This window comes from Mus musculus, chromosome 9, assembly GCF_000001635.26.
Source record: "Mus musculus strain C57BL/6J chromosome 9, GRCm38.p6 C57BL/6J".
NCBI classification, from domain to species: Eukaryota; Metazoa; Chordata; class Mammalia; order Rodentia; family Muridae; genus Mus; species Mus musculus.
The window spans coordinates 107,206,460-107,232,663 of NC_000075.6; the positions used below are offsets into that span (position 1 = coordinate 107,206,460).

The following is a 26,204-nucleotide window of genomic DNA, read 5'->3' on the forward strand; positions in this document are numbered from 1 at the left end:
ATCTTTTTCCTTTTCTATTATTTTTCTGTCCTTTTTTCTCTCATACCCAGTGTACACTTTGTTCTTTCAATATTACTGTGAACACCATTTTAACTTTTATCGGTTCTATATAAACAAAAAAAAAAAAACAACAGTTTCATTTTCATTCTCCTAAATACAATTTACCTAATTCTGTTTCTGAGTGTCATCAATTCTTGGGAAATCTAAATATGTGCAACATCTATTTCATAAGATTAGAACAGAAAATGTCCCAAATCTAGAGAAAAAAAATAGCTACCCAATACAAGAGGGAATTAGACATGATTAAAGAACTTCTCCACAACATATTATAGTCAAAATGACAAAAACTGAACGCAAGCAATATTAGAATATATACAGGAAAACATCAACTCACTTACAAAGCAAATACATAAGATTATCAGACCATTCATCAGCAGCCTAAAGTCACAGATGCAACAATGTTTGTCAAGCCTCACAAGTCCTAAAAATTGCCATCCAAGATTAGTATAACCAGCAAAGTTATCACTTAGAACTGATGGAGAAATAAAGTACTCTCACAAACAGCAGTAAGGCACTTCAAGACTAACAAGTTAGCACTGCAAGATTCGTTTTTTTTTTTCATAATAGAAAAAGATTTATTACAGCTTCCAGTTCTATAGTGGATGCAGTCTACCATGGTGGGCCAGTCATCGTAGCAGGAACATAAGGCCAGGAAACACAGGAAGAGAAATGGAAGTGGGGAAGGCCATAAAATCTCACATGTGACATACCTCCATCAGCAAGGCCCTACCTCCTATAGGTTTATAACCACCACCCCCCAACAGTTCCACCAAGAGAAAACAAGATGTTCAAATACATGAACCTATGGGGGGCATTTCTCATTCAAGCACGAAGGCCATTTACCTTCTTAACATAAAGGAAACACCTATATTTGGACTTGCCTTTCCTTTCAATACTGCAGGTTAAATGTAGTGCTCTGTGCATGATATATAACTGAGCTACATCCCTAGGCCTTTTGCGCTTTATTTGCTAACAGTCTAAATCTTTTTTTTGATATATTTTTTTAATTGGGTATTTATTTCAATTACATTTCCAATGCTATCCCAAAAGTCCCCCACATGCTCCCCCACCCACTCTCACTTCTTGGCCCTGGAGTTCCCCTGTACTGAGGCATATAAAGTTTGCACAACCAATGGGCCTCTCTTTCCACTGATGGCCAACTAGGCCATCTTCTGATTTGTATGCAGCTAGAGACACGAGCTCCGGGGGGCGGGGGGGGGGGTAATTGGTTAGTTCATATTGTTGTTCCATATTGCAGATCCCTTCAGCTCCTTGAGTACTTTCCCTAGCTCCTCCATTGGGGGCCCTGTGATCCATCCAATAGCTGACTGTGAGCATCCACTTCTGTGTTTGTCAGGCCCCGGCATAGTCTCACAAGAGACAGCCATATCTGGGTCCTTTGGGCAAAATCTTGCTAGTATATGCAATGGTGTCAGCGTTTGGAAGCTGATTATGGGATGGATCCCCGGATATGGCAGTATCTAGATGGTCCATCGTTTCGTCTCAGCTCCAAACTTTGTCTCTGTAACTCCTTCCATGGGTATTTTGTTCCCAATTCTAAGAAGGGGCAAAGTGACCACACTTTGGTCTTCATTCTTCTTGAGTTTCATGTGTTTAGCAAATTGTATCTTATATCTTGGGTATTCTAAATTTCTGGGCTAATATCCACTTATCAGTGAGTACATATTGTGTGAGTTCTTTTGTGATTGGGTTACCTCAATCAGGATGATGCCCTCCAGGTCCATCCATTTGCCTAGGAATTTCATAAATTCATTCTTTTTACTAGCTGAGTAGTACTCCATTGTGTAAATGTACCACATTTTCTGTATCCATTCCTCTGTTGAGGGGCATCTGGGTTCTTTCCAGCTTCTGGCTATTATAAATAAGGCTGCTATGAACATAGTGGAGCATGTGTCCTTCTTACCAGTTGGAACATTTTCTGGATATATGACCAGGAGAGGTATTGCTGGATCCTCCGGTAGTACTATGTCCAGTTTTCTGAGGAACTGCCAGACTGATTTCCAGAGTGGTTGTACAAGCTTGCAATCCCACCAACAATGGAGGAGTGTTCCTCTTTCTCCACATCCTCGCCAGCATCTGCTGTCACCTGAATTTTTGATCTTAGACATTCTGACTGGTGTGAGGTGGAATCTCAGGGTTGTTTTGATTTGCATTTCCCTGATGATTAAGGATGTTGAACATTTTTTCAGGTGCTTCTCAGCCATTCTGTATTCCTCAGGTGAGAATTCTTTGTTTAGCTCTGAGCCCCATTTTTTAATGGGGTTATTTGATTTTCTGGAGTCCACCTTCTTGAGTTCTTTATATATATTGGATATTAGTCCCTTATCTGATTTAGGATAGGTAAAGATCCTTTCCCAATCTGTTGGTGGCCTGTCTTATTGAAGGTGTCTTTTGTCTTGCAGAAGCTTTGCAATTTTATGAGGTCCCATTTGTCGATTCTCGATCTTACAGCACACACCATTGCTGTTCTATTCAGGAATTTTTCCCCTGTACCCATATCTTCGAGGCTTTTCCCTACTTTCTCCTCAATAAGTTTCAGTGTCTCTGCTTTTATGTGGAGTTCCTTAATCCACTTAGATTTGACCTTAGTACAAGGAGATAGGAATGGATCGATTCGCATTCTTCTACATGATAACCGCCAGTTGTGCCAGCACCATTTGTTGAAAATGCTGTCTTTTTTCCACTGGATTGTTTTTGCTCCCTTGTCAAAGATCAAATGACCATAGGTGTGTGAGTTCATTTCTGGGTCTTCAATTCTATTCCATTGGTCTACTTGTCTGCCACTATAACAGTACCATGCAGTATTTATCACAATTGCTCTGTAGTACAGCTTAAGTCAGGCATGGTGATTCCACCAGAGGTTCTTTTATCCTTGAGAAGAGTTTTTGCTATCCTAGGTTTTTTTGTAATTCCAGATGAATTTGCAGATTGACCTTTCTAATTCATTGAAGAATTGAGTTGGAATTTTGATGGGGATTGTATTGAATCTGTAGATTGCTTTTGGCAAGATAGCCATTTTTACTATATTGATCCTGCCAATCCATGAGCATGGGAGATCTTTCCATCTTCTGAGGTCTTCTTTAATTTCTTTCTTCAGAGACTTGAAGTTCTTATCATACAGATCTTTCACTTCCTTAGTTAGAGTCACGCCAAGGTATTTTATATTGTTTGTGACTATTGAGAAGGGTGTTGTTTCCCTAATTTCTTCCTCAGCCTGTTTATCCTTTGTGTACAGGAAGGCCATTGACTTGTTTGAATTAATTTTATATCCAGCTACTTCATTGAAGCTGTTTATCAGGCTTAGGAGTTCTCTGGTGGAATTTTTAGGGTCATTTATATATACTATCATATCATCGCACTTCAAGATTCTTAAAGGAAAAGCTATGCACAGAGAAGGAAAGCCAGTCTCAATCACAGCATGAAGGAAATAATAAACTTAATGAGAGATAAACAAAGAGAAAGGAATCCATTATGTCCAACACGGTCAACCAATAAACTCCTAGTACTAATAAGGGTAGAAAGAAAACCAAAAAACAAGCCAACAAAATTATAAAAATTAGTATCTTTCAATAATAACCCTTAATATAAATGGCCTCAATTTACCAATGAAGATTAGATGGCTACATTAAAAACAAGATCCAACTATCTGGTACCACCAAGAACCATGTGTTACTGGTGTGACAGTTCAAATGAGAATGCTCCTCAAAGTCTCATATAAACATTTGAATGTTTGGTGGAACTATTTTGGAAGGATTAAAAGTATAGCCTTGTTGTAGAAGCTGTGTCCCTGGGAGTGGACTTTGACGTTCCAAAGCCCATGATAAACCCAGTATGAGTGAGCAAGGAATGAGAGAGAGAGGAGATGGAGGGGGTAGAGAGGGAGACCCTATGTCTTCCCCCTCTCTCTGCCTGCTGCCTGCAGATCATGATGTAAAGCTTTCAGCTACTGCTCCACTGCAATGCCTGTCTGCTTCCTTCCATGATGATCATGGATAAACCCTCTAAAATTGTAAGCAAGACACCAGTTAAATGCTTTCTTTTATAAGAGTTGTCTTGGTCAGCATTTTCAACAAATGGTGCTGGCACAACTGGTTGTTATCATGTAGAAGAATGCGAATCGATCCATACTCATCTCCTTGTACTAAGGTCAAATCTAAATGGATCAAAGAACTTCACATAAAACCAGAGACACTGAAACTTATAGAGGAGAAAGTGGGGAAAAGCCTTGAAGATATGGGCACAGGGGAAAAATTCCTGAACAGAACAGCAATGGCTTGTGCTGTAAGATCGAGAATTGACAAATGGGACCTAATGAAACTCCAAAGTTTCTGCAAGGCAAAAGACACCGTCAATAAGACAAAGAGACCACCAACAGATTGGGAAAGGATCTTTACCTATCCTAAATCCGATAGGGGACTAATATCCAACATATATAAAGAACTCAAGAAGGTGGACTTCAGAAAATCAAACAACCCCATTAAAAAATGGGGCTCAGAACTGAACAAAGAATTCTCACCTGAGGAATACCGAATGGCAGAGAAGCACCTGAAAAAATGTTCAACATCCTTAATCATCAGGGAAATGCAAATCAAAACAACCCTGAGATTCCACCTCACACCAGTCAGAATGTCTAAGATCAAAAATTCAGGTGACAGCAGATGCTGGCGAGGAGGTGGAGAAAGAGGAACACTCCTCCATTGTTGGTGGGATTGCAGGCTTGTACAACCACTCTGGAAATCCGTCTGGCGGTTCCTCAGAAAATTGGACATAGTACTACCGGAGGATCCAGCAATACCTCTCCTGGGCATATATCCAGAAGATGCCCCAACTGGTAAGAAGGACACATGCTCCACTATGTTCATAGCAGCCTTATTTATAATAGCCAGAAGCTGGAAAGAACCCAGATGCCCCTCAACAGAGGAATGGATACAGAAAATGTGGTACATCTACACAATGGAGTACTACTCAGCTATTAAAAAGAATGAATTTATGAAATTCCTAGCCAAATGGATGGACCTGGAGGGCATCATCCTGAGTGAGGTAACACATTCACAAAGGAACTCACACAATATGTACTCACTGATAAGTGGATATTAGCCCAAAACCTAGGATACCCAAGATATAAGATACAATTTCCTAAACACATGAAACTCAAGAAAAATGAAGACTGAAGTGTGGACACTATGCCCCTCCTTAGAAGTGGGAACAAAACACCCTTGGAAGGAGTTACAGAGACAAAGTTTGGAGCTGAGATGAAAGGATGGACCATGTAGAGACTGCCTTATCCAGGGATCCACCCCATAATCAGCATCCAAACGCTGACACCATTGCATACACTAGCAAGATTTTATCGAAAGGACCCAGATGTAGCTGTCTCTTGTGAGACTATGCCAGGGCCTAGCAAACACAGAAGTGGATGCCCACAGTCAGCTAATGGATGGATCACAGGGCTCCCAATGGAGGAGCTAGAGAAAGTACCCAAGGAGCTAAAGGGATCTGCAACCCTATAGGTGGATCAACATTATGAACTAACCAGTACCCCGGAGCTCTTGACTCTAGCTGCATATGTATCAAAAGATGGCCTAGTCGGCCATCACTGGAAAGAGAGGCCCATTGGACACACAAACTTTATATGCCCCAGAACAGGGGAACGCCAGGGCCAAAAAGGGGGAGTGGGCGGGTAGGGGAGTGGGGGTGGGTGGGTATGGGGGACTTTTGGTATAGCATTGGAAATGTAAATGAGCTAAATACCTAATAAAAAATGGAAAGAAAAAAAAAACAAAACAAAAACAAAGAGTTGTCTTGGTGATAGTGTCTTGGTGATAGTGGTTTTTTTGTTTGGTTGATTGGTTGGTTGGTTTGGCTTGGCTTGGTTTTTCGAGACAGGGTTTCTCTGTGTAGCCCTGGCTGTCCTGGAACTCACTCTGTAGACCAGGCTGGCCTTAAGCACAGAAATCCACGGTGATAGTGTCTCTTAACAGCAATAGAAAAGTAACTAAGACAACTGGTAAAGACACCCACTGTGACTGGGCAGTGGTGGCACATGCCTTTAATCCCAGCACTTGGGAGGCAAAGGCAGGTGGATTCCTGAGTTCGAGGCCAGCCTGGTCTACAGAGTGTGTTCTAGGACATCCAGGGCTACACAGAGAAACCCTGTCTCGAAAAATAAAAAAAAAGCACCCACTATGTACAAAATACATATATCAGAAGTCCATAGTATCTTCTTTAAAAATAGAATTCATTCTAGTCCATAAAGCTGGCCTTTAACTCACAGATATTTGCCTTCTCTACCTTGGGATGCTGGGTTAATCTTACCAGGCATGCCTGTCTTAAAAGTGTGTGTGTGTGTGTGTGTGTGTGTGTGTGTGTGTGTGTGTGTGTGTGTGTGTGTGTGTTTTGTATGTTTGTATGAGTGTTTCATCTGCAGTGCATGTGTGTGAACCACATGTATGCAGTGCCCAGAGACCAGAAAAAGGCATCAGATCCCCTAGAAATGGATTTATAGAGAGTTGTGAAAGAACCAATCCCAGGACCTCTGCACGAGCAACAAGTGAACAAATCGCCTCTGCACTCCTTTAAAGCATGTCTTAACAAATAGAAAAGGTTCAAAATAATGAGTGTTTATTCAGGTAATTGAAGAAAACAAGAAACCAATAGTAAGAGAAATTACAGAAAATAATCTAATATTTGAAGATTTAACAAAATACTCTTGAATGGCCAGTGGGTCACTGAAGACAGCAGAAGGAATATAAAATTCCCATAATTGGAGACTAGAGAGATGGTTCAGTGGTTAAGAGCACATACTACTCTTATAGTTGGACTCAAGTTTGGCTTCCAGTACCCATTTCAGGCAGCTCACATTCACCTCTAGCTCCAGTAGGATCCTCTAGCATTTGTGGGCATTACACACACATACATGCATGCATACATATATACATACATACACACATACATACACACACACATGTACATGCATGCAACATACACACATGTACATACATACATGTACACACATACACACGTACATACACACATATACACATATACACAAAAATATACACACACATATATACATATATGTGGGAAGCCACATGTGCCGTTGCAGAGTGGCACTGACTACTGCTGGCCACCACGCATAAGATTGGACAAACAACCAATGTGTACATATGCAGTAAAGTTTTTTGCAAAGCCACTGCCTGGCCCAGGCATGATAATGAGGTTCTGTAAGGTACTGAGAGTATAACCAATCAGATGTGAGACATGCAAATGAGGTATGATAATGAGGTTCTGTAAGGTACTGAGAGAGAGTAGCCAATCAGATGAGGAACATGCAAATGAGGCTTAGTGCATAACCAATCCGGGTGTGAGACACGCCCCTCCTAGGCCTATAAAAGCAGCATCAGTTCTGGGCTCGAAGTCTTTTCGCCTCTACAATCAAGCTCTCCCAATAAACGTGTGCAGAAGGATCCTGTTGCAGCGTCGTTCTTCCTGGCCAGTCGAGCGCGCGCAAGAAGTGGTGCCGAAAACCCGGGACAAGAAACATCTTCAGGCACGAGCGAAGACCCCCTGCTACAGGGAGGATTCAGAACTACATCACAGGGAAGGAGCAGTTAATAAAGGTTCCCGCAAAACAGACTGCTGAGAAGGATCCAGCGTGGATTCAGAACTCTTCAGCTGGGGAACGGTGGTAATGAAGTGTTCCTGCAAAACAGACTGCTGAGAAGGATCCGGAGTGGATTCAGAACTCTTCAGCTGAGGAACGGCAGTACCGGTAAGTAGAAAGAAATTAATGTGAGAGGCATGCTCTCCTACGAAATAGATCTGATAATTGTTGCTGGGGTTGCTATCTTTCTTGCCTTGATTTTATATCATGGCTTTAATTGTCAACTCCCAAAATGTAAAGATACAAAAAATAGTATAAAAAATAGTAAAAAGCAGAAAATTAAGTCAATTTACCCTCCTCTCGAGGACTCTGAGTCGTTAGAATTGTCTAGCTCAGAGGATTCCGAATTATCAACAGGAGAGGAGGAAGATTTGAAGGAGGCTGCTGCGGAGTATGAGGCAGAAAGATCTGGTCCAATAGGGAGGAGTTTCAGTGCTCCCCCACCTACTCCGCCTTATGCAGATAAGAAAGCAATTGGCAATGGTCACTCTTTTTGCACTCCTAAAGGGTTGCAAAAAATATGTCAGGCTTTTCCTGTTTTTCAGGATCATGCTCAACAGCGATATTATGAGCCAATATCGCATAAACAAGTGAAAGAGCTAGCAGAGTCAGTAAGGACCTATGGAGTTAATGCCTCATTTACTCAGTCCCAAATTGATAGATTGGCTCACAATGCCATGACTCCTTTTGACTGGATGAGTGTGGTAAAGGCATGTCTTACGATGGGACAGTATCTAGATTGGAAGTCTATATGGCATGATCTGTGTTTGAGTCAGGCCCGTGCTAATGCTACTGCAGGGCAACAAGCATGGAGCTTTGAAATGCTTACAGGTCAGGGTATATGGACAAACAATCAATTAGGATACCCAGTGCAGGTCTATGATCAAATTAATCAGGCAGCAGTGAAAGCTTGGAAAGCATTGCCTAATAGAGGAGAGGTATCTGGTAACTTGACAAAAATTATTCAGGGAACTAATGAGCCATTCTCTGAATTTGTGGCTCGCATGATGGAAGCGGCAGGACGTATATTTGGTGATGCTGAGGCCGCAATGCCATTAATTGAACAATTAGTTTATGAGCAATGTACCAAAGAATGTAGAAATGCTATCACACCATGGAAAGGGAAAGGGCTACAAGCATGGATGAAAGCCTGTAGAGAAATAGGAGGACCTCTTTCAAATGCAGGGCTGGCTGCCGCAGTTTTGATGGCGCAAGCAAAAGAAATAACCTGCTATAATTGTGGACAAACAGGTCATATGCAAAAGCAGTGTACAAAGGGTAGAAAGAATAGGTTTGAAAAGACAGAACCAGGTACTTGCCCAAAATGTGGGAAAGGAAGACATTGGGCAAATGAATGTAGATCAGTCAGAGATATAAAAGGAAGGCCAATACCTCAGTTTAAAGTGCAACAGCCAAAAAACGGGGTGAGGGGCCCCCGTCCCCAGGGCCCCCAAATGTATGGGGCATTTCAGACCACAGTGTCCATGAGGCCACCCAGAGACCGAGGAGAGCCACTCCGGGTTCAGCAGGATTGGACATCTGTGCCACCTCCAGAGTAATTCTTACACCTCAAATGGGGTGCCAACCTATTTCATCAGACTTTAGAGGTCCCTTACCAAAGGATACAGTGGGCCTACTGTTGGGTAGGTCCTCTTCTGCTTTGAAAGGATTGATGATACATCCCGGAGTTATAGACTCAGATTATGAGGGACAAGTTAAGATTATGTGTTCTGCACCCCGAGGTATTGTAGCCATTTCTCCTGGAGATCGCATTGCTCAATTACTGATTCTTCCTAGTTTGCATAACATGTTCCCTAGTAGCCAGGATTCCCGAGGGGATAAGGGACTCGGTTCTACAGGAACGAATGTGGCCTACATATCTTTAGATTTGGATAATCGTCCCACTTTACAATTACAAATAGAAGGAAAAACCTTTCAAGGTATAATGGATACAGGAGCAGATAAAAGCATTATATCCAGTAATTGGTGGCCCACTTCTTGGCCTGTTAATCAATCGTCACATAGCTTACAAGGATTAGGATATGAGGCTACCCCAACTATAAGTGCAAAATCCTTACAATGGAAAGATAAAGAAGGAAGAACAGGGCTTTTTCAACCTTATGTACTCCCTTTACCTGTAAACTTATGGGGAAGAGATGTGTTGTCAGCCATGAACTTTATATTGACTAATGATTACTCTCAGAAAAGCAAGGAAATGATGAAAGGAATGGGATATATACCTGGACTAGGTCTTGGAAAAAACTTACAAGGTAGAATTTCACCAGTTAAAGCCACAGAAAAAGTAGATAAGAAAGGGCTGAGTTTTTTCTAGGGGCCACTGAGGAGCCTTTGCCCATTCCATGGCGTACGGAGGACACGGTGTGGGTGCCTCAGTGGCCTTTACCCTCTGAGAAGTTAAAAGCAGCTAAAGAATTAGTACAAAAACAATTAGACCTGGGACATGTGGAACCCACTCAATCACCCTGGAACACCCCTATTTTCGTTGTAAAGAAGAAGTCAGGTAAATGGAGATTGTTACATGACCTAAGAGCTATTAATGCACAAATGCAAGTTATGGGTCCTGTACAAAGAGGACTCCCCCTACTCTCAGCTCTACCTAAGGATTGGAGAATTATAGTAGTAGATATTAAGGATTGTTTCTTTTCCATTCCATTAAATAAGAAAGATAAACCTAGATTTGCATTTACCTTGCCTTCTATTAATCATATGGAGCCTGATAAAAGGTACCAATGGCGGGTATTACCCCAAGGAATGGCAAATAGCCCTACCATATGTCAGTTATATGTAGGAAAAGCCTTGCAACCAGTTAGGGATGGTTTCCCCTCCTTAAAAATTTGTCATTATATGGATGATATAGTGATTTGTGGACCTGAAGAAGAAAGTATACAGCAAGCTTATGGCTTGCTTAATGAAACTTTAAAAAATAATGGCTTGATTATTGCACCAGAAAAAGTACAGCAGTCTAATGTTAGTCATTTTTTAGGAGCCACTATTACTTTACGATGTGTCACCCCACAAAAGATTAGTATTAGAAAAGATCATCTAAAGACACTAAATAATTTTCAAAAATTATTAGGAGATATTGTCCTACAGTGTGGTAAATGTGTAGAATTTATTAATGCACCTTCCGTGGGTGTTAATCCTCGCGGATTGCGACCCCTAGATGTTTGGCAAATGGACGTCACGCATATCCCATCTTTTGGGAAATTACAATATGTACATGTATCCATCGATACCAGTTCTGGTGTCCTACATGCCTCTCCCTTGACAGGGGAAAAAGCAGTTCATGTCATATCTCACTGCTTAGAGGCTTGGGCTGCATGGGGCAAGCCCCTAGTGTTAAAGACAGATAATGGTCCTGCATATACTTCTTCTAAATTTAGCCAATTTTGCAAACAAATGCAAGTAAAACATATTACTGGATTGCCCTATAATCCACAGGGCCAAGGCATCATTGAGAGAGCCCACCGCACTCTGAAACAATATTTGCAAAAACAGAAAGGGGAAATAGAGGCTATGACGCCAAAGATGGCTCTATCCCTTGCAATATTTACTCTTAATTTTCTAAAATTAGATGATGCTGGAAGATCACCAGCTGAAAGGCATGGACAATGGCCTCAATTGCCCAATGAAATGGTCAAATGGAAAAATGTCCTTGATAATAAATGGTATGGCCCGGATCCTATCTTAATCAGGTCCCGGGGAGCTATTTGTGTTTTTCCACAGGGTGAAGAAAATCCACTTTGGGTCCCGACGCGACTGACAAGGACCCTGAAAGAGCAAGATGAACCCCAAGATGATTCTCCTGCTCCTGATGATTGAAACCAGGATAAGTATACCTTTATGGGCCATAGTAAGATCATGGCCAGTACCTTTACCGGTACATTCCAATTCTTCTACCTAGCCTTTGTTTTTTGCAAAGGAATGTTTTTTGGATGTGCCTTATGCACGACAAACTCCTCAAGAGCCACGGGTGTATAAGAGTACTAGTTTTCATTTAAATTATACATTATGCTTTGTGCATAATGTGGATAAACCTTTTACACCCTGTATATTTTTTAAGAAAAAGATTATCTCTAATTGGGCAGATCAAATTAATACTGCTGACACTATAAGTCAGATAGCAGAAAAAACGTCTGAGGCATTGCTTACCCTGCAAAGGGTGGATTCTCATATCACCTCAGGGTTAATGTTAGTGAATCAGAGAGTGGATATTTTACAACATGACATGGAACAGATGATGGATGTCATACAAATGAGTTGTGTGGCATCCACTTTGCATGTGTGCATTACTCCCAATAGGTACATTAATAATTCTTTTATTAAAAGTACAGACCTATCGAATTACCTGAAGGGGAACTGGTCGCAGGAGCTGGGAAGGTTGCAGACGAGGCTGCAGATGCAGATCCTGAACCTTAATGGGACCAGAGTGGAACCAGTGACCCTTGGAGACTTTACCTCTTGGCTTACCTCTGCTTTTTTCTTACTTTAAGGAATGGGTGGGAGTGATTTTGTTTGGTGCTGCCATATGCTGTGGACTGGTGTTCATGCTCTGATTGGTATGCAAATTCAGAACTCAACAAAAACGTGACAAGGTGATTATAACTCAGGCACTTTTAGCTATTGAAAACGGCTCCTCCCCTGAAATTTGGTTATCTATGCTCAAGAATTAGTCAGCATGAGATTAGATGAGACTCAACGATCATTGATCAGCCCTTGCTCATCAATAGGGTGATCATGATTTCCCCACTAATTCATTTTTTGGCTGGCCTCTTTTGCAGAGTTCGCCCTAGGTCATTTAGCAGTTATTGTCACACAGCACTGCGGTATCCAGAGACGGGCAACTTTCCTCATGCACAGTCCAACCTAAGACATGGGGCCCGGTGGCGATAGGGTTACCCTATGACGGGTAAGGCTGTGACATTAGAGGAACGACCTAAAACAGGAGCCACGGCGGATGGGCATAATTGCACAGGCCTAGTCCAGCCTCATTTTATTAAAACAAACAGGGGGAGATGTGGGAAGCCACATGTGCCGTTGCAGAGTGGCACTGACTACTGCTGGCCACCACGCATAAGATTGGACAAACAACCAATGTGTACATATGCAGTAAAGTTTTTTGCAAAGCCACTGCCTGGCCCAGGCATGATAATGAGGTTCTGTAAGGTACTGAGAGTATAACCAATCAGATGTGAGACATGCAAATGAGGTATGATAATGAGGTTCTGTAAGGTACTGAGAGAGAGTAGCCAATCAGATGAGGAACATGCAAATGAGGCTTAGTGCATAACCAATCCGGGTGTGAGACACGCCCCTCCTAGGCCTATAAAAGCAGCATCAGTTCTGGGCTCGAAGTCTTTTCGCCTCTACAATCAAGCTCTCCCAATAAACGTGTGCAGAAGGATCCTGTTGCAGCGTCGTTCTTCCTGGCCAGTCGAGCGCGCGCAAGACATATATACACAAACTTACTTTAAAAATAAAACAAACTTTTTTATAATTTAGGTGAAATAAGACAGGTCAGCAGGGAAAGGTGCTTGCCATCAAGCCTGACAAGGGATAAGTTTGATCCCTGGAATGTTCACGGTAGAAAGGGAGAACCAACTCCCTTAAACAGTCTTCCACATATACACCATGGCAGATGCATATCCACAAACATATACACACCCACAAGTGTAGTGGGTTTGACCTAATACTGTTAAGAGTCCACAAGTCCACACATAAGACACTGAGGGACCCTGACCCAAGCTGATTCTGATTAGTAAATAAAGATGCTGACAATGGATGCACAGGGAAAACAGAGATAGGACTTAGGATTCCTAGGCTTGGAACTGAAGGAGGAGGAGGAGGAGGAGGAGGAGGAGGAAGGAGGAGGAGAAGGAGAAGGAGGAGGAGAAGGAGGAGAAGAAAGAGATCTGCCATGCTGGGAGTAGGAGAAAAGGGAGACACCATACCTGAGAAGGTATAGGACAGGAAGGCATAGAGTCCATGTAGGAGCCAGAATTGTGCTGCCCAAGAAGGCTACCCAACTGGGTCCAGGGTAGCCAAGGTAAAATATAGAATGTAGTAAATGATAACTCAGGATTATTGGAAGAAGGTGGATTGGCTACATGAACATTAGGAAGTATCCCAGCCATTAAGCTGTTTTAAGAATATCAAAATATAAAGGCTGTGTGTGTACTTTCATTCAGGAATGTAAACCATTGGAACAGGTAGCAGGAGCATGCTGTTGGGACTTATTTAATTATTTTAATACTACACATAAAAGCAAGTAAATATAAAATATTTTTATTTACTAAGAATTACAGGAAACAAAAAAGTATCTACACAAATACAATATATAAATGTGGATTTCAATAAAGAGACAGAAACATTAGAAAAGTCTTACTGATGTGTCTTAAAAGTTCAGTAAGACAAAAACCTTCCAAGAGAATAGATCAAGTGGAAAACAGTATCAAATATCAGGGCTTGGGACAAGTAAGAAGGGCTACAGCATTCAAATACCAGCAAATATTAAAATTAGTAACAAAGTATGAACCAAACATGTGAGATCTACAGGACACTATTTAAAAAGCCAAATCTAGGGGCTGGTGAGATGGCTCAGTGGGTAAGAGCACCCGACTGTTCTTCCGAAGGTCCGGAGTTCAAATCCCAGCAACCACATGGTGGCTCACAACCATCCGTAACGAGATCTGACGCCCTCTTCTGGAGTGTCTGAAGTCAGCTACAGTGTACTTACATATAATTAATTAATAAATAAATCTTTAAAAAAAAAAAGACTTTAAAAAAAAAAAAGCCAAATCTATAACTCATAGATATTGAAAGAAAATGCATAAAAACACACTGAATAAAATCATTTGCAGAAAACTTTCCAAACTTAGGGAAAGAAATATATATCCAGACCTAAGAAGCATTTAGAATACTAAATAAGGCTAGAAAATAATCTCCCATGCTATATTACTGCTAAAACACTACAAGTCACTTTTCTAATTGTTTTGACAGAATATCTGACACAACCAGCTGCAGGCAAATATGTCAACTTGACACAGTGTAGAACTACCTGGTCAGACAATCAGAGAGGCTGCCTGCATTGCTGTGGGGATGTCTGTGGTGGATTGTCTTAGGCAGGGAGTCATGAACTGTTTCTGAGTGGAGAAACTGAATTAAGCATAAGCAAGCAGGTAGCATGTGTGTGTGTAGTCATTTCTCCTGTTCTTGACAGGAGATGTGATGTAAATTTCTTCTACTCTGATTTTTTCAAAATAATAGATTGTACGCTACAATAAACCCTTTCTCCACTAAGTTTTCTCTTGGAGAATTTTATTGTAGCAACAAATAAAACAAGAACACAAACTTAAGGAAGAAGTCACTCTGTTTTACAGTTTGAGAGTATGGCCACCACTTCAGGGAAAATCATGACCACAAGGCAACTGGTACATTGTATCTGCAGTCAGGAAGCAGAGACACATCAAAGCTGAAATCCACCACATTTTCCTCTTTCTATTTGGTCTAAGAACCCAGTCCATGAAATGGCACTACACACAATCAAGAGTATGTCTTCCTACCTCCAGTTACTCAACCTACAAAACTCCCTCAAACACAGCCCAGAGTTTGGTCTCCAGAGTTTTATCTCCAAAGTAATTCTGTTAATAGTAATAGTGTTAAAACGACAAACAATATTACCCATCAAAACTAAACATATAAACAAATGAAGTTTACTGAATGAAAACTGCAAGAGAGACACACCAACAAAGATATCAAAGTGAACCTTCAAAGTATCAGCACATTTCTCAAAGAAACCCAAAAGCCAAAAGGGCATAAGAGTGTCCACATTTTAACCTCTGAATGACAGACAGTAACTGTCAACCCAGATTACTATATCCAGTGAAGCTATTCTTTATCACCAAAAGAGATAGGAAAAACTATTGCATAATAATTACAAACTAAAAAAAAAAAAAATTCATGACAACTAAGCTAGCATTACAAAAGACACTAAAGGAATCTTATACACAAAAGAGAAAGGTAAACACATTCATGATACTATGGGGAGCAGAAGGGATGTGCTAGAGTCATAAATAAGGCAATGAAGATAAGGAAAGTAGTAAATAGTCCTAAAACAAGATCACAGGAATGAATGCATACCTTTCAATAAAAACCCTAAATGTTAATGTTCCTAACTCTGCAACCAAAAGGCACAAACAGAATAGATTTTTAAAAAACAGGTTCCATTAACACACCCGTTTAATCCAAGCACTTGGGATGGATAGGGAAGTGGATCTCCAGTTCAAGACCTACCTGGTCCACATGGTGAAACAAAATTTATAAACAAACAAACAGAGACCCATCTAAGTGTTGTCTGCAAGAAATATACCTCACTGGCAAAGTCAAACAGCCTGGGGGTAAATGGAAAAAATAATATCTAAACAAATAGCAGTTACAAAAGTAAGCAGGTATAGCAATTCTAGTATCTGACAAAATATTTCAAATTAAAATTAGAAAAAAACTAGAAAGGTATTTTTCTAAAAGATCACTTTATACTAATTCAGACAACAATCTATCAAGAGGTCAATTTCAAACATATATGCAGTGAATATTGGTGAACCCAATTTCATAAAACTACTACTACTAGATATAAGTCACAGATTAATCTTAACATAATAATAATAAGTGATGTTAATACATCATTTTAATAAACAGACAGGTCTGCCTGATTAAAAAAAATCTGAGTTAAGTGATATCATAGGTCAAATAGACCTACCAGACATCTCATAAGCTTTCTATCGTCACATAGAAATTTCTCTAAAATAGACCATATAATAGAATACAAAGCAAGTCTTAACAAATACAAAAAAAAGAACTTCTTATATTCTATCTGACCATAATAGAATAAAACTAGAATCAATGACAAGAGAAATAAAACATTCACGATCTCACAGAGATTAAATGACACACTATTAAATGAAGAATGGCTCATTTAAAAAAAAAAAAAGTCAAGAAGAAAACGGAAGGCTAGAAAGATGACTCAGTTGGTAAAGTGCCTGCCACTCAAGCACAAGGCCCTGAGTTTGGATGCTCAGATGCATGTAAGCTGCTGAGTGTGGAGCATGTGCAATCACAGCTTTGGGAGACAGGGACATAAATAGACAGAACTCATATATCACTAGCCAGCCAGCCTGCCTGACCTGATAAACTTCAAGTTCAGCAAACCCTTTCTCCAAAGGAAAGACTGATTAAGCAAGAGATCGTGGTAGAAGAAAAGACTAGCTCCACAAGTAGTGCTTTGACTTCAAATTAATTGTGGGTGTGTAAAACAGTATGGTCCTAAAGTTATTTTAAATAAATATTTATACATACTTTTTTTTAAAAAGACTAGAAAGATACGTCATTATGTCAGCTAGAGTTATATCTGTGTTAAAAAAAACATGTTTAATTTCTTTTTGTCTGTTTTTCCATATTTAATATTTCTATAATGAATATATCTCTTACATAAAAAAAATGAATACAGAAAAATAAACATCAAATGAATTCAACATGCTAAAGTCGTATTTAAGAGTAAACTAAAATACATTAAATTTTGGAGAAACTTCAACCAAAATAGACAAAAATATCTTTGTTGTGCTTTTAAAGGTAGAAAAGCCACTCATCCAAAACATAGAATTCCCTAAAAATGCTGGACAAAAAAGTAATGAGGAAAGTCAAATTATATATAGTTACCTGATTTATGATTTCCTAATCACTGCTGCAATAATTGCAATTCAAGGTAAGATGAATTGCTACTAGAATCCTTAGGCTCCTACCCAAAATTAGTCATTTGAACTCAGCCATAAGCAGGAAATCCCTAACGGGCTCAAGAAACAAAACGGTCAAGCACAAACACATATTCACAATGTCACATACCTAAAAGCCATATTAGACTCACAGACTGCCTTCAAAAAACAGCCCCAATATTGAATAAATAAGTAAGTATGTAAATAAATAATATAAAATATAAAGAAAGTCCCTGTCCAAAAGCTTCTAAGTCACCTGTGGCAAAGAAATGCAACTAAGCATATTATAAATGAGTAAGGACATATCAGAAGCAGCACTTATTTACATCAGGAAGAGCTTGTAAAAAGGCAAAGAGATGACATCTGAGCTTGTTCAGCTGGCATTCCCCAAGCAGGAAATGGTAGCCATAGAATCTTAGTCATATTATAACCTGAACAAACCAAAAAGGTGAAAAATTAAGGTCTTTCTGAATAGGGGTATATCAAGAACATAGGAATATTATAATCAACAAATATCAGAGATATATTAGCTTCTAGGCATAGGCAGGGCAGAAGACACACAGAGGCCCTCATCCTATAACAGTCTATGCACTATGAAGAGAGGGAATTGGAGACACAGGAGTGGTAAAGAACAGCCTGATGTGAGTACCCTACACTGCCTGCACTGCACTTAACACTGATGTCACGGTGATGTCCTGGCCCATCTGGGTTGATGTCCATGGCCCATGTTACCACCAAAGGCCAGTATAGTGCAGATGGCAAGAGGCAGGTGGGAGAGCTAGCCCCACCCCTTGGCAGCTGGGGCACTAGAGTGAGCTGGCCCTGTCCCTCACCAGAGCAGTGCTGGAAAGCTAACTCTGATGGCACAGGCACAGGAGAGCCTGTAGGCTGACCAACTCAGCTACTCCACCCCTTTCCCCACCTCAAGGACTTTGAGTTGGTCCACCCTAACATCTCCCCCATCCATGAACTGCTGGAGCTCATGAAGGGGCTAATCCTGCAGAACCAAAGCTGCAGGATCTCCATGATGCAGGACAACAGCAGGATATCCAAAAAGAGTGCTGGTGAGGATCCAGTATTGACAGTGTAGCAGAAGCCACATTGATTTACTGCAATGAGCATTTGCAAGTCAAGTCGTTTGGGCAAAGGAGGGTACTATATGATACATCATGACATATCAGAGCTTCCATGGTGAGATTTTGTTCTTGTTTTTGTTTTCTTTTAGGAGGCATGTTACAAGGGCAGAAGGAGAATATGAAGAAATGGAGAGATGAGTGGGATTGGGATGCATGATGTGAAATTCACAAAGAATAAAAAGTATACATATGTATGTATGTATGTATGTATTCTAAACAGAAAAGATTTTATTTTAATCACAATCTTGAAACTTTCAGCCCATGTTTGGGCCGATGAAACCAGTACTCTCAAGAAGCAGGAGCACACAGCACAGCAAATTCACCCAAAATAGGAAACAAGAAACAAAGGAAGCAGCAGCTAAATTCCCACTATTCTTTTCAAGGATACAGCCCCAATAGCCAGAGGACTTTTACAAAGTCTTGCATTTACCATTTCCCAATAGCCCAAGCTAGGGGCCATCTTTTAACACATAGGCCTTGGAAACAGGAGTATTCCAAGTCCAAACTATAGCAATTTGGGATTTGAAAAGAATATCAGAAACAAAAGACAATAAAATTTTAGATTACAATTCCTCCTATGTATGAAGATGAAAATGGGCCTAACCTCTTTTCAATACTAACATTTCTTTGACACGCACTGTAACGACATTCTTCCACAGACCACGATCTGGAACCTGCCCTAATCTCAAGCACAATCAGGTTCACAAAGATGGTACTGTCATGAAATATTCATCTAGGTAATTTGCATTCAAAATATAACACAGCAAAAATACAATTTTATATACTAAATACCTCCCTCTAGTATTTATTGAAAATTAAACATTGTCTTTTTAATACTTTTATTAGCTATCTGAAAAAAGACAAGCCACTTGCATAACAAAATCTTATTACTTATATAGATAAATGATCAAGGAAAGATATGTAAAATCACAAACTTAAGCTTCAAAAGTATTTGAGAGGTCGAACTGATAAGCCAAATACAGTAACTTAAATGAGATGAAATAAGTATTTTAAAAGAACATTTAACATCTTTGCTTAAGATTATGTATAAACTCAGAATTTATTTTGATTTTAGTTCAAATGAAGTGAGTCCTAGAGTTAAATTGGTTATAAGTTCAATATGAACAATATGGAACAGTGTCTCAAAAGTCACCAAAAATCAAATATAATGCCACACCAACAAAGTGTTCAATTTAATTCTCAAGTACAGGCATGAACCATTCCATATCCTGACAGTGAGCTCTACCTTTCAAGAACATTGAGGTAACTGTGGCACAATCCCTACTTTTAAGAGTTTATAAAAGCCAGGCAGTGGTGGCACACGCCTTTAATCCCAGCACTTGGGAGGCAGAGGTGGGAGGATTTCTGAGTTTGAGGTCAGTCTGGTCTACAGAGTGAGTTCCAGGACAGCAAGGGCTATACAGAGAAACCCTATCTCAAAAAACAAACAAACAAACAGTTTATAAAATAAGTAGGTGGTGCATGCCTTTAATCTCAGCACTCAGTAGAGACAAGCAGATCTGTGAGTTTGAGGCCAGCCAAGGCCACAGAGAAACCCTTTCTCAAAAACCAAATGATAGATATATAGATATATAGAATAAAACAAAGGTTATAGTTTTTCAGATTTAGTTTTTATTTCATGTGTATGGGTATTTTTGCCTGCCTGTGTGTTAGTATGATGCACATATAAACTGCCTGAGGAAGTCAGTATCCCTGGAACGTAAGTTACAGATTGTTGTTAGCCACCATGTGAGTGCTGGAAATTAAACCTGGGTCCTCCAGAAGAGCAACCAGTACTCTTAGTCACTAAACTCTCTCTCTCAAACCTACAAGGAAACACTGTTGTTTGTTGTTGTTGTTGTTGTATGTGGTTGTTTGGTTTAACTATGAGTTACAAAAAACAGTAAGTTACCACCAATATGTTTTAAATTTTTTATTACATTCTTATTTATTCTGTGCACAAGTGTGTCTGAGCACATGTGTGCTATAACATGTGTGAGAAAGTCAGAGGACAACTTGCAGGGGTTGGTTCTCTCCTTCCACATGTGGCTCCTTTCTAGAGATCAAACTATAGAACCTTAAGCTGTATTTTCTCTATGATCTGTTAAAGGCCAAAAATTGCACTAGTGGAGCTGGAGATAGCTCAATGGTTTAAGAGCACTAGCTGCCCTCACATGGCAGCTCACATTCATCTCTAATTCCAGTCCCAAGGGATCTGATATCCTCTTATGGCCTCCCTGGACAGCAGGCATGCACATAATACACAGAAATATGAAGTTGGAATACCCATACACATATTTTCTTAATTTTAAATTGACCTGGTGAAAGGTATAATCCAAGCAATTTATATTGAGGGAAAAACAAAGATGTATAGGAATGTACATGAAGTCATCAATTCTAGTTAGCAATAACAATATTCTAACTGGGCACTGGTGGTGCACACCTTCAATCCCAGCACTTGGAAGACAGAGCCAGGCAGATCTCTCTCTGTAGGCTTAAGACCAGCCTGGTCTATAGAGCAAGTTCCAGGACTGCCAAGGCTATACAGAGAAACCCTGTCTTGGGGGTGGGGGGAGAATACCCTTGTTATTATTACAGCTGTGCAGTAATAATATGGGCTCCACTTGAGTAGAGAAGGTCAAATACACAACTGGTAAAGATGCAGTACTACATCTATGTTTATCATGCTGTAATTTTACCACAAATGTTGTTTCTCACTCACTAGCAAAAACACATAAATGAGTACTGAGAGAAGAGGAGGATAGTATGTGGAAGTAGGTTGAGATTTTATAGCACTGTAGACAAACAGGAAAACGGGAAGTTTCTGAAAGACTCATTTCCCAACAAAGTCATTATCCTCACTAAAATATCCTAATGTGTAATATAACAAGTACCTGGGCCACTGCTAAAATAAGTGGTGACGTATTTATGTATGTTTTAAAAATTAAAAAATGTCTTCAGAGACTATGTGCAAAAACTTTACAAAATATTGCTTCTCAACACATAATTTGTCTGGAGGGAGGTATACAAGAGACTTGAGAGCACAATCATAAATAGGCTTGTTCACTACGGTAAAATCGTAACACTGGAAATAAATCCCTAATATAGCAGACCAACTGCTGTTTACACAGTAGGAATAATTTTAAACATTCTTACTATCAACAATAAAGATACAAATTTCAGAAGATTCAGAAGCTATTGAAAGTTAATGTTCAACACCACTGTAGACACGGAGTGTGAATATGAGGCATTTCCAACCTCAATGGCTTCTTTTCAGACCATTGTGCTTTAGGATGTGTCTAAAGATGCTACATCTGGACCTGAAACTTCTGGCTCAGAAGTTAAGAGATGTGCTATTTTCCAAAGGACCTGGAGTTCAGATTCCCACACCCATCCATGTCTAGCAGCTCACAAATGCCTGAGTTCCAGCTCTAGAGGTTCTGACACCTTCTTCTGCCCTCTGTGAACACTGGAACAAACTTGGCAGACACAAAAAACAGACATATAAATAAAATAAAGTAAAAATTTTAATGTTAACATTCTCTGCAAATATTAAACCAATGATTATAAATTATAGATTATATCCTTGTGTTTAAGAACAAATTAAAGTTCTGGATTTGCCTCAAAAAGAGGTATTGGTTCTCTCCCAGAGGTTTCAAAAACTGGGCTTCCCTCTTGTGATTGAAGGGCCATAAAATAACCAATGAAGCCACTATCTTCAGGCTATTCTAGGAACCAGTGAATTGACTCAAATATTGTAGACAGTGGATCTTTCCCACCTCAGACTCCTCTATACTACAGATCTTTTTTCCCTTTCCTTCCTTCTTTCATCCTTTCTTTCTTTCTTCCCTCCTTCTGATGCCTCCTCAAAATCCTGATCCTTGGATCTCCTGAATTCAAGGTGATATGAACCACACCAGGCTCTACCCACAGACCTTTAGAAACTAAATCTCTGTTAAATTCAGTGAGATGGCTCAGTGGGCTAAGTCACCTGCCAGCAAGTCTGATGACCTGAGTTCAATCCCCAAAACACACACAGTAAAGGGGAAAAACCCCAAACTCCTCAAGGTGTTTTATGACCTCCACCTGCATGTCATAGTATGGGTACACCCATTCTCCACACCAACAAATACATGAATGTTTACTTTTAGAAAGCTGAACTCAAAACATTTTCTTATAGAAACAGTGGTAATAGTTAAACTTTCAAGCTAGTCCTTAGCTTGAAATCAAACAAATGGAAAACTAATTTAAAAATTAATTGTATTGCCTTTTTATCATTATTAAGTACAATATTGAACATATCTTACAGATTGAATTAGATTTTTAGAAAACACCTAGGAGTGCGGCCCCTAAGTTTATGGAGGGGAGGAAGTCCGGAGTTTTAAGCAATTTAAACAAAAACTTTTAGACCATAATAGGAAATGACAGTTGGAAAAAACTGTTAGAGAAATATCCAGTAGTTGCTTTTTTATAGAAGAAGAAGAAGAAGAAGAAGAAGAAGAAGAAGAAGAAGAAGAAGAAGAAGAAGAAGAAGAAGAAGAAGAGGAGAAAGAAAGAAAGAAAGAAAGAAAGAAAGAAAGAAAGAAAGAAAGAAAGAAAGAAAGAAAGAAAGAAAGCATCAAAATTATACCAGACCACAGCTACAAAGAAACTATCGTCAGAGTAACAACAGGCCATTTAAGATCTAAGGTGTATGCAATCCTATGCTCCTCTGCAGGGAATGACAATTTTTTCTAAAGCTAATCTCATTCCATCTGATTGCTTTGAATTACCAGACTCAGAACTAACACACCATTATATAGTGTCATCACTGTCTAAGTATTAATGGGGAGATTAACATTTACAAACTACTTAGTGTGTACTTGTTTGGTTTTCACAACCCTGTAAGATATGTTAACACGAGCCCTCATTTACACATTAAGAAAATTATTTACATAATTTTCCCAAAGCACCAGTAAAAAAGAAGCCAGCACTCTGAATCCCACTATCAGCATTACTTGAGAGTTCCTCCCCAGAAGGGAAAAATTTATCAAGTACCACTGGACAGCTGACCACTTTCACACTGATTGTTTGTTATTCTAATTAAGTAGTTCTGATAGCAGAAGAACCATCAACTCCTCATTTCACAGTAGCAACTTAGTATTCAAGGAATGCTTTAAATAGAAAAGGTAAAAGAGTCCCTAGGGGTGAATCCTGGCCTGTGCACCATTTCCTAATTCCTTTTCAAAAGACTCTAGAACTTGGGGTCTTTTACCAGGTCCTCTGTAGCATAGCTAATTATAAACTTTAGAATGTTAGTTTTCAGAAGAAGATAGAGGGCCCCTCTACTATAAACAGTATTTTTACATACCTTGCCTGATGGTATTACAAAACGATTGCACTTTACAAAACCACTGCGGTTTACAAAGTTTCTTTATAATGAATTATTAAGGAAATGCTGTTAGAACTGTTGCATTGATTGAAATAATAATTTGCCTTTAAGCAATATACTTCCTATACATTTTCTAAAATTTTCCATTACAAGCTAAGAACAAAAAACCCTGCACACTCCACATTTTAAATATTTGTAACCAAATCCAATAGGTTATTTACAATGATGTAAAGTGGCTGGCCACGAAATACTAACATTGTAAAGATAAAACACTCAGTCCCTTAAAAACTGAATTTTTTTTTAAAGAAATGGAATATTAAAAGAAATCGTTAACCTTCGGGAGTTTCACCTAACAGTTTAAGAAGAAACTAAGGAGTATCGTTCTCATTTGAAAACAGATTTGTTTTTTTAAAAAATGTCAGCAAAATGCACTAAACTTTAACAATGATGTATGTCCAAAACAATTCCCACAGTAGTAGAGGAACTATTTCTAACCCTTAAAGCAAAATAAAGATCTGCATCATTTTAGACTGAGCGAATGAGGTCAACGTTTTGCATCCTTTTTTGTAAGCTTCCAATCGGAAAATAAACAACCATCGGGCTCATCAACCTTGGTGCAGAAATTCACTAAAATCAAGGTTTTGACTGCTGAAGATGCATCTTCCTGGGTAAACTGTCCAGCGCCTCACATCACAAACCTCCCGCAACTGCCCCGGCCTTGCGGCCCCTCCCGCTCGCCCGCCCGCCCGCCCGCCCGCCGCACCTGCTGAGGCCGCACCGCCAGCGCCCCCTGCCGCCCTCCCGCACCCAGAGCCCCGGGCCCATCCCCGCGCTGGTACCGCACCCGCCCCGCGCCGAGGCCGCACAGTGTGCGGGCAGGGGCGGAGGAGCCGGGGCAGCAGCAATCGAGGCGGGGCCCGGGACTTGGGCACGTGCCCCCGAGCCCCCGCCGCTGCCAGGCCCCAGCCTCACCTACCTACGCCGTATTTCTCCTCCTCCGTGGGGGTCCACATGGCCGGGCCGGGCGCAGCCCCGCGGGCGCGGCGGCTGGGTGACAGCTCGCAGGGGACGGCCGCAGGGGCGGCCGCGGGCCCGGCTGTGGCGCACCGCGAGGCAAGGCGGGGGCGGTCAGGCGGCGCGGGGCAGTAGGCGGCGCATCCCTCACAGGCCGTCCGGGATGCCACCGCCACCGCCGGATGCCACGTCCTGACCGACCGCGAGACTCCACGGGCGGCCGAGGAGCCCCTGGCGACGCGGGCGAGGGCTCACCACCTGTCCGTCTCCACCGTCCCCGCGCCGCCGTTCGGTCCCTCACAGCTCCGTCGCTGGCTTCCCGGCGCCGCCGCGGCTCGGATCGCCTCAGCGGGCTCGCGGGACGCCCGCGCATGCGCCGCTCCCTGGCGCGCGGGGGCTCGCAATACCCGGGCTCGCGCCGCCCGCCCGAGCCCGCGCGCGAATCCACGAGACGCCGCTGCGGGCCAGCGGAGGGAAATCTGCGAGAAGGGATTGGATAGCCCGGCCCGGGAGGCCAACTCCCTCCGCCCCCCCCCCAACAGAGCCTTTGGCTGCAGCTACCGCAGAACGGGGTCGTGGTCCTGCGTGAGGAAGGCCACGGTGTCTCATGCCAGGCGTACTGAGATGGCCGCTCCACCTCTTGTCAGAGAGAGGAGAACCAGTAAAAATGGGGACATCGTTATTAAACTCATGTCGTTGTCACATTGCTATCACAGCCACATCCTCTGAAAGGTCCTCTTCTGCCATCCCGGGGCTCAGGGAGTAACGGGAGGGAGAAGCTGGCAGAATGGGATCATCGCTTCAAAGGAACTGAGTGATGTGCAGGGGGTTCTTGGGCTCCTAGGATGCCGCATATAGGCCAAGGCTTCTAACACCTCCTGAGTTCTTTTGTTGACTTGGCTGCTGTGGTGTGTGTGTGTGGCCTGAACAAGCTTAGCGGCCTTCATGTTCAAGAAGTCTTTCCTTTCCCAATTATATCTAGTTGTGTACCCCAGACCTATGCCACCGCCTCTGCGGGACATAGGTCTTCACCTCCAGCCATCCTGAGGTCTGACTCCCTCCTAGAACTTTATTCCTCCATCTCCTAAGAATTCATTCGCTCTGATAGCTACCAACATTACCTTATGACCCGCTACTGTCAACTACTGAGCAAA

At 41.1% G+C, this 26,204-nt stretch overlaps 1 protein-coding gene across 12 annotated transcripts in view; it reads right to left on the bottom strand.

Annotated features, from left to right (window-relative positions):
- Window positions 1–25,871, bottom strand: part of Dock3 (dedicator of cyto-kinesis 3) — a 339,506-nt gene extending 313,635 nt beyond the window's left edge. For 10 of the 12 annotated variants that reach the window (XR_001778834.2, XM_030244177.1, XM_011242872.2 and 7 more), the window contains exon 1: window positions 25,013–25,871. Coding sequence is in view for 10 of the 12 variants with exons in the window: in XM_030244177.1 (XP_030100037.1) it covers window positions 25,013–25,049 (37 nt within the window). In the remaining 2 variants the exon portion in view is untranslated. The remainder of the gene's footprint in view (window positions 1–25,012) is intronic. The other 2 variants (NM_153413.2, XM_030244178.1) reach the window with 2 other exon arrangements.
- Window positions 25,872–26,204: the final 333 nt, after the last annotated feature.